Source organism: Papilio xuthus, unplaced genomic scaffold (genome assembly GCF_000836235.2).
Source record: "Papilio xuthus unplaced genomic scaffold, Pxut_1.1 DF827756.1, whole genome shotgun sequence".
NCBI lineage: Eukaryota > Metazoa > Arthropoda > Insecta > Lepidoptera > Papilionidae > Papilio > Papilio xuthus.
The window spans coordinates 2,755,467-2,771,339 of record NW_013530893.1 but is presented as its reverse complement, the minus strand read 5'-3'; the positions used below and the strand labels follow the sequence as shown (position 1 = coordinate 2,771,339).

General features: G+C 31.3%; 1 protein-coding gene across 4 annotated transcripts; it reads left to right on the top strand.

Annotated features, from left to right (window-relative positions):
* The first annotated feature begins 141 nt into the window (after positions 1–141).
* On the top strand, positions 142–15,076 carry Sfxn1-3 (Sideroflexin-1-3). 4 transcript variants are annotated; one of them, XM_013310172.1, is made up of 9 exons: positions 142–309; positions 3,532–3,697; positions 3,984–4,138; positions 5,500–5,617; positions 5,796–5,871; positions 9,294–9,379; positions 9,992–10,119; positions 14,272–14,456; positions 14,841–15,076. In XM_013310172.1, exons 2-9 carry the CDS (start codon positions 3,549–3,551, stop codon positions 14,898–14,900), a joined length of 957 nt encoding a protein of 318 aa, XP_013165626.1. In that variant the 5' UTR covers positions 142–309; positions 3,532–3,548; the 3' UTR covers positions 14,901–15,076. The 4 variants fall into 4 exon arrangements, with proteins under 4 accessions (XP_013165626.1, XP_013165625.1, XP_013165627.1 ...); XM_013310171.1 differs by lacking the exons at positions 14,272–14,456; positions 14,841–15,076 and adding exons at positions 11,281–11,465; positions 12,057–12,259; XM_013310173.1 differs by lacking the exons at positions 142–309; positions 14,272–14,456; positions 14,841–15,076 and adding exons at positions 1,356–1,473; positions 11,281–11,465; positions 12,057–12,259.
* Positions 15,077–15,873: the final 797 nt, after the last annotated feature.

The window sequence follows — 15,873 nt, the reverse complement described above, 5'->3', positions numbered from 1 at the left end:
ATTTTTGTAAAAATAACTAAACAAAAGGCAAAAAATTATGTTTCTCATTAAATCAGAAGAAATATCATATTTCATAATTTTCGAGACTGACAACACTAAAAACCTTAAAGAATTGATTTTTTGTGTCATTCTTCAGATTCTTTTGACGGCGCAACATTTAAACTGCATATATCATTTAAATCAAGCCCTATAACTTAAATAATCAATTAAAAAATGAATTCGTAACACGAAAGGAAAGCAAGATATTTTGTTGATCCAAGAAAATCATACACATTACAAATAACTGTCTATACTGCTCCTAAGTCATAGGTATGTACATTTTTCAAGTAAATGCTTTTAGAATTCCATATCTTTTAGAAAATAATTTTAATAACTAAAATTGTGCAGTTTTTCCGTTTAATTAAGCTCGGTCTGCCTCAAAGTGTTGTTGTAAAAATTTAAAAAGCTTTGGTCACATTATCGATTATTTTAATATCAACTTGACAGCGTGTGTTGAAAAGACCTGATAATAAGGTTGTGCTGGGTCAGGGCTTCCATAGATATGACTATTATTTCATTAATTTATTTATAACTTGGTCAAAAATAATGAGGAATTACGTAATACACTATATCAAGAATATATCTCGGCTACATAAAACTTTCCTTGTTTCTTTTAAATCTTATCGTTCTTTTTATATATTATTTTGATCTTATCAACATAATCGATATTATTTTTAAGTAAGTTGCACATTAATTATCTAAAAAAAAAAATTAAAGAATAAAAATTGCTGATAATTTTAAATTATTTAAAGTTTAAAATCATCTAAATTATTGGAAATTGTTTATTAGAGATATTTTCCAAACGATTTTGTTACTATGAGTTTTATTTTAAATTTTTTTATATCAATGATTTTTTAAAAAAATGAGTTGCGAGCGCTAGACCACGAAATATTTGCTAACACCGCTCTCTGGGTTAGTTTTTTTTTTATTTTTAAGAACTTTTATTATTTCAAAACAAAATTTATTAAATAAAAGTAGCTTAACTTTCGAACGAATTAAACCCATTTCGCAAAATAAAACTAAACGATTATCATCTTTTAATACGAACCATTTAACTGTGTATTTCTATTGCCGAAACAACTCAACAAAATATTTTCATATCTCTTTCATTATCTTTGTTAAAACAAAGATGATTTTTTTTAAAACAAGCCTTACGGTAGTGAACAAGATATTACGCATACAAAATCACTCTAGGGCTTTTTTGATTATAAAAAACTTTAAAAAGCATATTATACTCTTTTTTATTTTATTCTATCTTTACATAAATACAATATGTCATGTCATCTTGACGCGATTTATGTAAACAATTGTCAAGTTTGTAATATTTCTATTCATAATATTTAAAATGAAAATCGATGCTTTTAAATCTAACGGACATGAAGTTAAATTAAGTGACGAATTAATACATTATCAGTTTTACGAGCTATAGCAAATGTGAGTTGTTTACAATAAAATTAGAATCGGAAGAAACAGCTTGATATTCTACTGTATCCGAAAGTCTTGTAAGGTAAAGAAATTGAAAAAAGGTTAGTTGCAAAGCGTAAGCAGCGTTTAAGGTTATAAATAATAATACATATAAGCTATCTTACTTCTTACTAATATTATAAATGCGAATGTTTATGGATGGTCTGATGGATGTTTGTTAGAAGCTATCTCCAGAACGATTGTATGAATATTGCTGGAATTTGGCATAAATGTAGAACGTAGTCTGGAAGAATACATAGGCTATTAATTATTATTTTTATTAATTACACCTGGACGGAGTCGCGGGCGATAGCTAGTACAACATAACATTAGTTCCATTGACCTAACAAACATAAAACGATAATCCCTGCCCTGACAAACAATGTTCTTTGGTGTCGAAATAAATCGATAAGAATATGTCACCAGTTCAAAGTTAATTATTATACTTTGAGTTTCCACTTCCGAAAAACCCTTACGAAACATGTTGTTATCTCTTTTGTTTCTATTAGAATAAGAGGGATGTAGAATATGTTTCGTTACAAGTTTGTCGGAAGTTGTATCACAAGGTTAAAGTTGTAAGAGATACTACGGTTAGAGTTTGGATTGAATTGTCCTAAATTGAATAGAAAAAATCCAACAGAGGTATGAACGCAGGCTAACTTCCGTCAGAATAACGGAAGCAAAGAAATATGGTTATTGGCTTTCTAATGCATCCAATCTCCTGCTTAAAACTGTAATAAGAAAAGGGTAGGAAATTTAAGACGAGTAGAATTAGGCACTCGACACACAAATAATCAATTACGATAGAGTATGCCTCCAAGTACTAAATTGCCTCAATATGATTAAAAGCTGTCGCCCGAGACTCCGTCACCGCGGAATTAACAGAAAAAATATAATAAGTAGCCTATGTGTTCTTCCATACTATGTTCTACATGTGTGCCAAATTTCGTCAAAATTCCTTCAGCCGTTCCGGAGGTACAATCAAAGAAACATCCATCCATCCATCTAAACATTTATAATATTAGTAAGATATACATATATGTTTGTAAACAATGTTTGTAGTAATGTGATATATTACGTTTTATGTCAGCCAAAAATTCGCGGAAGAGCCACCTTCTAAACCAGTTTACCAAACGGGTTGGGTTCGCATTATTTAGTTTGGTCAAAAAATATCGTACGAATAATTACTTCCCAGACATTGAGAAGGTCATCGCAGACTCGATTAAAAAATTAGAGTTATTTTGAGTAGAACGTAAGATGTGAAACTTGATAAATTGTTATAAACTTAATGTAATCCAAAGTAAAATTACGTTTTATTTGATACCGTGCAAAGCAGAGTGGGATTATTATAGTATTGAGTTATTTTAAATAAGCAATAATCAAACTGATTCTATTTAAACGTATCTATTTGGCCTTCACAAGTTCATGACGTTCTATATTATTAAAGGATTTCATCAGTTATTAATTATGCACCGCTCAAGTCGGTTGTTTCGCTGAAATAAATATTGATTTAATTCGATATAAAAAAAATTGTACGCCATAAATAGTTTTGAGGTTAATTTTTATAAGTATAATCCTAGTGTTTTTATAAGTGTTTATTGTGCGTATTATTTTGTTATTTCTAATATTATGTTATTCCTACAGATTACAAAATATTTAAAAATTTATAAGGAGGATATATTACGAGAATGTATTTTTTTATAATATTTGGCCCAGTACAATTAAAATAAAATAATAAATAAAACATTACAAACATAAGTGCCAGAGTTATTATAATAATAGGATCGTGTGTATTAAAAGTAATATTTTTTATTTTATTTCTTTTTCTGCTCTATTTTTGAAGAGTCAATTAATATACGACTGATATTTAGTTAATTTTAATCAATTCTTAACGTCTATTTTCTACTTAACTTAGGCCAATCTAATTTAGTTGACTAAATAACCCTTTCAGTGTAAATTTTACAAAATAAATTTAGACCTAGGCAAAAAAATATGTATTTTTTGTTATATTTTAAATTGATTTGACAGCTTGAAAAACTATCAAAATGAGCAATATCGATTTGGACAAGCCGCGCTACGACCAAAGCACGTATACAGGTCGCGCGAAACACTTTCTCAGGCTCACGAATCCTCTCAACGTCTTCGCAAGTGACAAGGATCTCGATGAAGCTAAGAAGATTGTCAACGAGTACAGGTACACTGTTACACTATTATTCCACTAAGCAACTAGACGTCAGACACTGGACGCACTTCACAAGTTCCAAATAGTAAATTTGATGGTCTGCATTCTTGACATTTCGGTCCGTGTATTCACGGTTTATAGTCCGTCTACTGATGATAATGCTCATGGAAGTTCGTGTATGTCGGCCTTTTATTTCCACTTGTGTTGGCATATCTCACATTCTCATAGAAAAAACAAAGACAACAATACCTACCAATGCACGAATTCTGAATTTTGAACAAACATATTTGTTCAATAGGAGGTCTCGTCGGATGCCATCCGGGTACGACGCAGACAAGCTATGGGAGAAGAAATATTTGTATGACAGTGCCTTTCACCCGGACACTGGAGAGAAGATGTTTGTGCTAGGCAGGATGTCGGCACAGGCCCCCATGAATACACTTATCACTGGCGGTAAGTTTTGCTACTCAGGCGCAATAATTTGACACCCGTATATGCAACTTGAGAACGTAAACTTTTTAATGCAGCTATGATGTCACGTCTGTGTTGTTTTTTTCTTTGACATTTAAACTAAAAAGTAAATGCGGGTAAAAAAAGTTGTAACCATTTCCGGTATACGGCAAAACATTTTGACTATTTGCGGTTTCCTACAATATATTCTGACTATATTATCGCTTACAATTTTTTTAATGACATATTATTTATTAAGATATTGTATATTTTAAAATTGTTATTAAAATTCTAGCTCAATTTATCGATTTCTATAATATTATCATAGTCTATAACCATTTTAAAAATAGTACCCATGTTACTTCTCATCAGCGTCAATTGATTTGCTTTACATCTTGAGTAATTGATCGATTGCCATTCGTTGCCATGGAAACCAAATTACGAATATCGCGAATCGCATTGACTAATTACGTATCTAACTATGAGATATATTGTCATTTCTCTCATTCTTAAGGAAATAAACAGAGACATGTATATTTTAATACATATACGCGAATTTTATTACTTTTGTTAAATAGTTTGTTTTGTTTAGTTTGTTTTGTACTTATGTTCAGGTTACTAGGTCGGTGCAAGGTTGTGACATTTTCAATGATGTTTATTGATAACTCTTGACGTATTGTTATATTTGATGACCGTGTAATAAACCTGCCACCGGCCACCTGAAATCGCTGTAATAGCGAAGTGACCGTTGCCCATAGATATACGCAATTGTATATGCGTTGCCTACCTTTAATCGACGGAGGAGAGGATGCACAGAAAGAAAATATTTTCTCTTCCATGCATCGTCTTATCCGGAAAGTCACCTTCCTCTTCCCATCCTTTTCTTATAAGAAAAAGAGGACTAAACTAGGCCTCCGGGACGCACACTCATTAGACGAAACACGGAATTGCTTCCACTTCACGTCTGTCTTCTTTGTGGTCGTGGTATTTCACCGGAGGAGCCGGGCCAATTCGTGCGAAGATGTTAAAGCGGGCTCTACCACTGTTAAATAATTAAAGATACCAAATATTAAAAAAAAAACATCTTCAAGTTTCATACGTAATTTCATTTAAATTATGCACTCGTTTTTCCGAACAGATGTCATTTAAATATATAAAAAATATATCTTAGGTGAACATACTTTTTAAATTGTAATCAATAGGATTTTTTCATTTTTTCCGATGAAAAAAATCCAAAAAAAAAATGTTTTTTTGGAAAAACAATTTCAAACAATCTCGTCAACGTCAAGTAACGTCAGCTCGTATGACTGAAGTGATGGATTTTTTTATGAAATTTTTTCATTTTTTTTTATTTTTTTAAATAGGTATGATAACATTCTACAAGACGACACCAGCGACAGTATTCTGGCAATGGTTGAATCAAACATTCAACGCACTCGTCAACTACACCAATAGATCTGGTGATGCACCGATCAGTACCACGTGAGTGTGACGAAGACATTTTTTTTTATATCATAAGGTGGCAAACGAGCGAGCGGCCGCATGAAATCGCTGAAATAGCGAAATGACCGTTCTAAACATTCGCATTTATAATATTAGTAAGATTTGGAACCATAACTATTCTTTTTTTTTAAATGAGACTTTATTTGTATATTTCCAGGCAACTTTTAGCGTCCTACTGCGCGGCTTGCGGCGGAGCTCTCAGCACGGCTCTATTCCTCAATAGCAAAGTTAAGGTAAACAAGACACGGACATTTTTTTGTATATTTGATTTGGCACGTAGAAAACAAGAGAACTGTTCTACCCGACGTGCCAACTTTACCGGGATTCATAGTTTGTACATGACCAAATAACTTTAACATTTTTAAATAATTCGACTATTTAAAGGTGTAAAGGCTAAAGGAAATGACACTTTAAAATATATTTACTTGCTGAATAATAAAGTGAGGTAATATTGTAATTAACAAAATTTAATTCTACGCGAATACAAGCAATAAACAACTAGCTTTTGACCGCGACTCTGTCCGTAGTTACGTACCTAAAAAATTTAGTATTGTAGCCTATGTCTTCTTTCAGACTATGTTCTACATATATACCAAAATTTATCATATCCATTGAGCCGTTCTGGAGATACTTTCGTTAAACATCTATCCATCCATACATCCAAATATTCGCATTTATAATTTTACTAAGATTTGTACTATTAGTTTTTATTTCTATTTCCTCATTCGTCTAACTTAATAGTAAAAATTATACTTTTATCTGATCTAGTCACGTCACTGACATTTGTACGACAACGTCGTAGTCATAGAGGTGTGTCGCCTTTAAAAACAGGCGTAGTATAAGAGCACATCCACACGAAACGAGAAAAATCGCATGATATATTTTCAAACGTATTGTGTTATGACTAGGTGGTGTCCGCGACACCGTCCGCTTGGAATAAAAAAAAACTTCGTATGTCGTCTATGTGTTCTTTCAGATTTCGAAATGCGTTGAGCTGTTCTGCAGATATTTCTAAAAAACACCCTTACTTACAGTATTAATCTGACCTGACCTAAACTGAATTTCTGTATCGCGTTTGTTATATTATAAACCTCAAACCCGTAGTAATTATTGGAGTAGGCTAGAGTATACATTTTCTAAAACTTCCATTAACATTCTGTATAACAATATTGTCTTCCCTCTCATCTTCTTTGAAAGAAAAGAGACAAAGACACTTTTGAATTTTTATTTAAATATAGTTGACTATACTTTGACTACATAACAGCCTCGTAACCGCATCGTGCTGTGTGGAATGAATCTAATATAATTAGCACATACTGACGTAAAACGTTTTATTTATATGAATATTTTCACAAGTAATAATCGATGGATTATTTATGTAAATTAAAGTTCTGACCCTCTTTATTTAATTTAAATCGTAGACATTAGATTTAGAACTAGTTGTCGCCCATAACTACGTCCGATATTAAAAATAAACTTAATAAGTACCAAACAAACATCCATCCATTCAAACATTCGCATTTATAATATTAGTAAGATGTAATATATGTATATTCGTTAAATGATCTTCGTCTATATGAGAAATGTTATTAAATTGACAATTAAATAACGGTATACGACGAGAGTTGCCAGGTCGCTAAGCCTTATAGCCGGACAGACCATCCAGTTTGGCCGGACATTTGAGTAGAAAGGCCGGACACCCTACATTATTCAAGATTTCCCTAGATCATTGAGGCGCTTGGCCACTCTCATTTGCGAAATGTAAAAAACAACAAAACCATACAACCCGGACACCGTATTTAAGTAAAAGCTTACTTATGTCCGGCTTTATCCGGACGTCAAGCAACGGTATATGCGACAGTTAGATGTCAATAACTAAGGTAAAAAATGCTTTATCATCGATGAAAAAAAACACTTTGATAATCTTTGATTTTTGTTTATTTCCGTGAAACTTTATCTTTAATATCTCTTATCAGTCAAGGCGAATGTCTTCGTCGTAGTTGAATGAAATGTTTATCGTAATTTTTTTACACAAAAATATAACTAATTGCGTTTAAATAACTGTTTATTTAACGTAGAAAATAACCATGGGAATAAACGGTTACTTGTTTCAGTAAAACGATAGGCTAAGCATATCCACAGATTTAAGGATATTTATTCTTTTTTTTAAATTCATGACTTGAAGAGCTGCTTTTTATTTAACTTACTAAAATTATGAATGCGAATGTTTAGATGGATGTGATGTGGGGATGGATGGATGGGTGTTTGAAGATATCTCTAGAACGGTTTCATGGATCTCGTTTAAATTTGGCATACGTATATAACATAGTCTGACAGACATAGGCTGCACTAATTAAGTTTTTTTATGTATCCATTGGGACGGAGTCGCAGGCGACAGCTAGTAACACAAAATAATTTATCATCAAACATTCGCAATACGTAACAGCCAACGCCTACTAATCGAAAAAGTTTAGTAAACATGCAAACCGGAAACTACTGCGTTTGTTTCAATTTATTCCCAAAGAATGAGAGAGATGGTAATATTTGAATGTACCAACAGTGTAAACCTACGGTTAGATTGTGATGAGAAAGTAAACATTCCGACCTGTTATTTGGTTCATTCACTTACATGGAAAATTATAGATTAGATAAATATTTAAGTGTTTAAACATGCCTAAAAAAACATGCCTTAGTCTTGATGAATGATCTTACTACGATCTAAAAATGCCATAGTTTCAAAACATGACTTGGTTACATTAACTATTTAACCTAGTAGATGAAGGTTAAACGTACGTTTCTAAACAAAATATTCCTCCCTAAAGACCGGCAAGGCATCTGCGGTTCCTCTGGCGTTTCGAATGTCCATGGGCGTTGGATCAAATAATTTTAGGAGATTCGTTGCTCGTTTGCTCCCTTCTTCTATAAAAAAAACCGATTATTTAATATTATAATCTTACTAATATTATAAATGCAAAAGTTTGGATGTTAGAAGGTATCTCTAGAAGATGTATGGATGTCGATGAAATTTGGCATAGATGTAGAACATAGTCTGGAAGAACACATAGGCTACCCCCTGAGTTTTTTTAATAACGCGCGGACAAAGTCCCGGGCGACACCTAGTTAAATATAAGATTATGTATTTACAAAATTGTAAGGACGCATCTCAACTTCGGGTTTGCAGAATTGAATAAACCATGTCATCCCTTTTATCAGAGTAAAAAATAATATCACATTCTTTCGTCAATCACATATTAAACTTTTGCTAAAAATATTCTAGCAAAAAATGTGTCACAATGTACGTTGACACAAAGATTATGTCTTCAAACAATTACATAAAAGACATGATAAAATAATTATCACGAATATGCTAAATAGATAACAAGCCCCCTAATAACAAGCATTATAAGTTCTTACGTGATATATACGTCATTGTTCCGCCCACATTTTCATATCTTTATTACATATTAGTCACTTTCAAGGTCAATTTCTTTACGTTCTTTAAAAGACAGCAGTTTTAGAAAACATATAGGAATCTATAAAAACTAATACAGAAAATGTTGTTAGAAAAAATGAAAATATAATACTTAATCGTTAATTGTTACCCTTAGTTTAGATTAAGTTTGAAATTTACAAACAACCACACTTTTATTTGTAGAACATGCCGCCAATATTCGCTCGCCTTGTGCCTTTCGCGGCGGTATGCGGTGCTAACTTTATCAACATTCCTATGATGAGAAGCAAGTAAGTTTAAAACATCTTTAATCGTGGGTTTCTAAGACCAAATCTCCATATAAAACATCGTCATCCCAATGAAAAAACAGAGATAATATTTTTTAAACGAGGGTTTTGGTCTAAGAAATCCACGGTTCCAAATTTATGGAAGATGAACTGATGTCTTATGAATGAATATTTTACAATTGTATACAAATATAACATTTATTTAAAGAAAATTTTACAAATAGCCGGAGACAGAATGAAAGATGTAATATTCAGGGTTTAACACGTTAAACGCCATAGTACAAATAGGAAAAATCACTAAAAACTTTTTGCTGGAAATAGACGCGTAATGTCAAAGCTTTAAAATATCTGGTTTAGGGTTCAAACAGAAGCTGGGTTCCGTAGATATTATAGAAAAAACCTTGATGTCATAGGTGCTTTACGCTCTTAAATGCAGGCAGGGATTTGGTCACCTGTAACCTGAGTGGCGTTTAACGTGTTAATGAAAATTATATGCTCATATTTCAGATCTAATAAGCTTTATGGTTTTTTCTATATTGTGTTTGATATCCACTATAGCATAAAGCTTTAATTGAAATGGATTCAAGGAATGTAAAAAACCAAAAATTCTCGTAGCGAGCTGATGGGAGGTACGCCTGTGTTTACGCCGGCGGGAGATCGCATTGGGGAGTCGAAGCGCGCGGCGCAGCTCGGCATCATGCTCGTCTGCATCTCACGCACGTGCATGGCTCTGCCCGGCATGAGTTAGTATTGTATACAACGCATTTACACTGCACACACATGTTGCATAGTCATAGCTGATATGGCTCTATCACACAGACACAAACATTCGTTATGTCTTAACAAAGTTCATATAGGTATATGAACTGGAACAATTTCAAATTTATTTTTTAGGGTTCCGTACATCGAAAGGAAAAAACCAACCATCCAACTGTCTGTGTGTCAAGACACTTTTTTTACTAAACTTATATAAAAATGGCTAAACACTCACGTATATTCGTCCGGTCCTCGAAATAATAGCAGTCCTCACCCTGATGAAGGGCCCCCGATTGGATCGAAACTAGTCGGTGCCGCCACCGGACGAATATACGTGAGTTTTCAAATTTAGCCGTTTATATATTATAATGTCTCACGAAAATTTGAATTATTTAACACATTAATGTTTCAAATTATATGTTTTAGTTATAACGCAACTGAATTAATATTTTTTTATTCAATAAACATTAAATAATATAATTATTTTCAAATAATTACTTAATATTTTTGTAAATCGGGTTTTAGACAGGTTTAAGAGATAATTTGAAAAAATAAAATATATATTACGTTTTCGCGTGACGAAAAAATTATACCTAAATGTGGTCGCATCTTAGATTTTTACTGAATAATTTTTAAAACAACTAAGATATTGTTTATTTTTGTGTGAAATTTCAAAACAAGTGAATTTAAGACGGATGCGATATCGAATCGATAAATTAAGTTTTCTTTTCTTTTACTTAATAAAGTAGTTATAAAATGTATTATATTTAGATATTTTTATATAAAGTATATAGAAATTTAAAAAACATAAAAAAAAATTATAAATTTAAAAAAATGGTATAAAAAATTAGTATTTTAGTGGGTATATTGACAAAAAATATTACTAGGTACTATTAGCTTGTTTAATAATTTTCTAGTAAAGTGTAGTTCACTGGATAAGTCACAAATAAATTAACTTACATATAAAGTTCCTGATAAAATAGTTTGCATTTCACAAGTTATTTGGAGTTTGTGAAATTCCAAGGACTTTATTGGACAAAAAGGTTCTATGTAGTTTATTCTAGACTTGGACATTGTAAAATAGGATTCTATAGTTTTACGTACTTTTCTTTTTTTAACGATTGATATAAAATTTATCAAATTTTCAGCTTTAACCCCCATATTAACAAACATGGCGACCAAACGTGGTCTATTCAACAAATACCCGCTGGCCGTGATGCCATTCCAGCTGGTGTTGGTAGGTATGTGTGTGACCTTCGCAACACCAATGTGCTGTGCGTTCTTCAACCAGCAGGCCACCATCAGCGTCTCCAAGTTGGAACCTCACCTGCAGGTGAGGATAAGTCTACCGATATGACGATGTTTAATTTTCAGAGCCACGAATTTGCACAACGATAATATACTTCTAACTAATCTACCTTCTAACTAATATTATAAATAAGAATGTTTGTATATATGGATGGATGGATGGATGTTTTTTGGAATGTATCTTCAGAACCGTTGGATAGATCTCGCTGATATTTGGCAAATTTGAAGAACACAGTCTGGAAGAACTCTTAGGTTACTAATTAAGATTTTTTTTTATTGCGCACGGACATAGTCGCGGGCGACAGCTAGTTTTGGTACACAAATATTAAACGATGTCTTATAAGCAAAACGAATCAATATATATTGTTGAGTTCTGATCGTAAAGGAATATGATTTTGGGGTTTGATTCCTGACAGAAATGGCACTTTGAGTTCACTTACAAAGTGAGGGTATTACAAAAATAAAACTTTTTAGATAAATATGTGAATCAAAGCGTTAAAACTGTATAATATTTTATTTACAAAAGAAAATGTTTTATAGGAATTATAACATTTAGAGGTAGTTCAAGTTTTCCATTTTTTTTTAAACTACCTACAATTTTTTTTTTCAATTTCAGGAGATAGTAATGAAGAAACATCCGGATGTAACGGAGGTGGTATTCAACAAGGGTTTATAAATCATAACGAAATACCTGTAGGGTAGTTTTGATCTTGTTGCTAGAACAATTGATTTTGTAGGTAGTTTTAATTTTAGTGCAGTTATGTTTAAGTTATTAGTCAAATGATGTACTTTTTCAAATACATTAGTCAATTTTTCGAGATAATTATCACACAATTATTATATGTTTTAGTTAATTGTGTATATTTTAATTTTGAATTTGTTATTTACGATATTCTCTGTTATATATTATATATTTACATATATAAAACATTCCATAATTTACATTTTAAAACTTTAGTTGCTATAAATATATATGTTATATACAATAACACGTGTCTCGTGAAATATCATGTACAGTCAAATAAGTTCGCGGTGATGCAGTTACGAAAAAATATATCAGAAACTCGCTAATAATTTACTACACCTTTACTAAATAAAAGGTGTAATCGACGTTTGAATCATAGAAACAACGTGCATTTTTTTATTTATAAATAATTAATAATTTTTTTTAACTTTTTGTCTTATAAAACGATATCCGACTTATGTCTGTGGGATCTAGATATTACTACATTACTACATTTATTCTGCTTATTTCTTTTGTACCCAATAACATACACTATTTTTACAACTAGTATTATTTCAAAGCGCTATCTCCTTTATGGAACACAAAGTGTTAATCATTGGACGGCTCAGCCTACCTAACAATCGGTCCTATAAGATTTTTTTCTAGGACTCAGTTAACCCAATGGAAAAAAATCAAATCTAAGCAAATCGGCTCAACGGTAAACAGTCGGAACAACATTTGTCTCGATTTTTCTGTATACTGTACTTTGTTACGTAATTGCATTGAAGTCTCATGTTATTGTACACGTTTAGTAGTTGTTTTTAATGCTCAATTTTTTAGGTTGTGACTTCAAAATGATCTGATTTTTATTTAAACTCATGCGGTTGCTTCGATTGTAATTGAATTGTGGATTTGGTTAAAAACCATTCCGTGCGAAATAAGACATTCCGTAATTCATTGGTTTTCCTCTTTAATAATTTTTAAGACATTTTTTTTAATATATAAAATGAAGTTTTAAAATTTACGTATTTTTTTTTTGACACAGAAAACTTAAAAAAAAGCCATTTATTTAGCTGTGATTAATATTTAACAATTATTTATAATTTTGTATGTTTTTCGTTGATTGTGATTTCGTAATTGCGTTATTTATGAGATAATTCTATGTTTTTTTTTGTTATTTTATATATATATTATAAAGCGGAAGAGTTTGTATGTTTGTTTAAACGCGCTTATGTCAGGAACTACTGGTCCCATTTGAAAAATTAAAAATTATGGCTATAACGTTGCACGCATTCCATTTTTTTTTAATTCCGCGCGGTCACATTCGCGGGCGTCAGCTAGTTTATCATATTGATAAACAATTGTTATTTACTTTTTAAATTGTGATTTAATTGAACCGTAAATTTTTTTTGTACTGGAAATATCTCGTAAATAATTATAAAGTTTTTTTTTTAAATATATTAAACGTTGACAATAATAACAATTGTGAAGTCGCCTTTATTATGTTAAGCTACACACGTACAAAATATTTACAAAATAAACGTATACATATTACAATGTGGTTTTCTAATTTTTTACCCTTGAAAAAAGTATTAAAATTCACAAAAATAACCTTAAAAAAATATTAATATTTATTACGAAGTATTTAATGTTTAAATTAAATTTTATTCATAATTAAAATGCCTTATTATTTCACATTTATGTATAGAAAAATTTCTGGATGGGAAAAAACGTCAACTTAAAAAAAAATTGACAAACACAATGTTTGTAGAAATTACGAACTGTCAAACATTGCGATGTCAAAACTTATTCATCAATTAATTTCAGTTATATTTTGGTTATAATACACAAATTACCGTTGTTTTCTCACATCAAAATATCTGTATAAATCTCGTAATCCCTGTCATTGTCTTTGACAAAACAGAGATAGCAATATATTTTAAAAGAGAACCAGGCGGTTACAGAAATTTTATCTGTGGATTTCGACTGACATAACATTTGTATTGTCGTCTCTTAATTTTTTTAATATATGTGAGAGAAAACATGTATTAATATAATGAAGTAGATTTCTGGAATAAAAGCATATCAAAATTAAATATATTTCCAGCTTTAACACCCATTCTAACGAACATAGCGACGAAGCGCGGCATGTTCTGCAAGAGTCCCATGATGGTGATACCCTTCCAGCTGGGTCTGGTGGGTCTCTGTGTGGTATTCGCCACACCACTATGTTGCGCGCTGTTTGAACAGCAAGCGTCTATCGGAGTCGACAAAATTGAACCCGAATTACAGGTATTCCTAACCTCACTACAAACTTAACAATTAGCAAATCGATCCTAAACATAGTTTAAAAAATAACCTAAGTTACTCCCGCATAAATCAGCTACCTTCCAGTGAAAGTCCTGTCAAAATCAGTCCAGCCGTTTCGGAGATTACCCGGAACAGTAGTGTGACGTCATAGCCTCAAATCGTAAAACGTAGTCTGGTATTAGTAAAACAGATATTGAAAATATTTTTTTTTATAAATTTTCGAGTTCTATAAAAAAAAGTTTATGCAAAATAATATTAATATATGTTTTTTTAATCTGTACTTTTCTAACGACTTTTGACAGGTTGAGGTCATTGACCCGCACATACCAAAAGAGGTTAAAAATGATATTAGTTTTTTGGTTACAGAATGTCGTGAAGAGGAAATGCCCTTCTTGTAAAGTTGTTGTTTTCAACAAGGGCTTATAACAGTCTGTGAAACATTTTATATTAATACGTTATTGAATAGTATTTTTTTTTCGATGTGCTTTTAACAAAATTATACGAATGCCTTAATAATTGTAATTTTCAATTATTTATTTAAGTTATTACATAATATGGACTGTATTTATTATCATCGAAAATTGGGTTTTGTACATTTAACCTGTTTGTTGTTTTTTTTATAATGAAGTTTTGTATATTGTATTTGTTTACATTATAGTATTTTTCTTTATATTTATCAGTTTTTTTTTAATATTATTTTAATCGTTCATATCCAACACAGTATCACTCCTAATAAATAACATGCTATAAGGATTTTATTATTAACCTAATAACGAATATCGTAGTTACATTTTGTTTGCTTAAATATTAAAGAAACAGAAAATAATAGTTTCAAAGCTATTAAATACAAAAATGATTCAAAATAAATTGTTGCATACCTTTATAAGAGTTTTATTTATGACGATTCATATTACCTAATGGTTTAAAAGGTTAACCTGACGCAATCAAACGGTAAGTTGGTGAGGGAGCTTAGAACGGGACGGACATTGGACATATTTTTCGTCTACTTTTATTTAATTCCGGGCGGACGTAGAAACGTGTAAATGCTAGAATGTCCATAAATATTTATATTGAAGATGACTTACCACCTCGATGCCCTTGCACTGCTGATGCCTGCACTCTTGTATACTTTGTTTACACTATTCTTAACCAAATTAAATACTTTTTAATTTAATTGCAACAATTAGCGATCTGAACTACGAACTAACAAATGGCACGCGACCAAGCGGCTTCGCGTTTAAAACGCAACTGAATGATTTTCAAAGTACCCACATGTGAGAGATAAACACTATTATTACGGGTAATTTTTCTTCTACTACCTACAATTAGGAAGGAAAAAATAACGTAACCACGAAGAAATTATTTAAAATGCAATTTTATACACAAATTATTTTTTTAT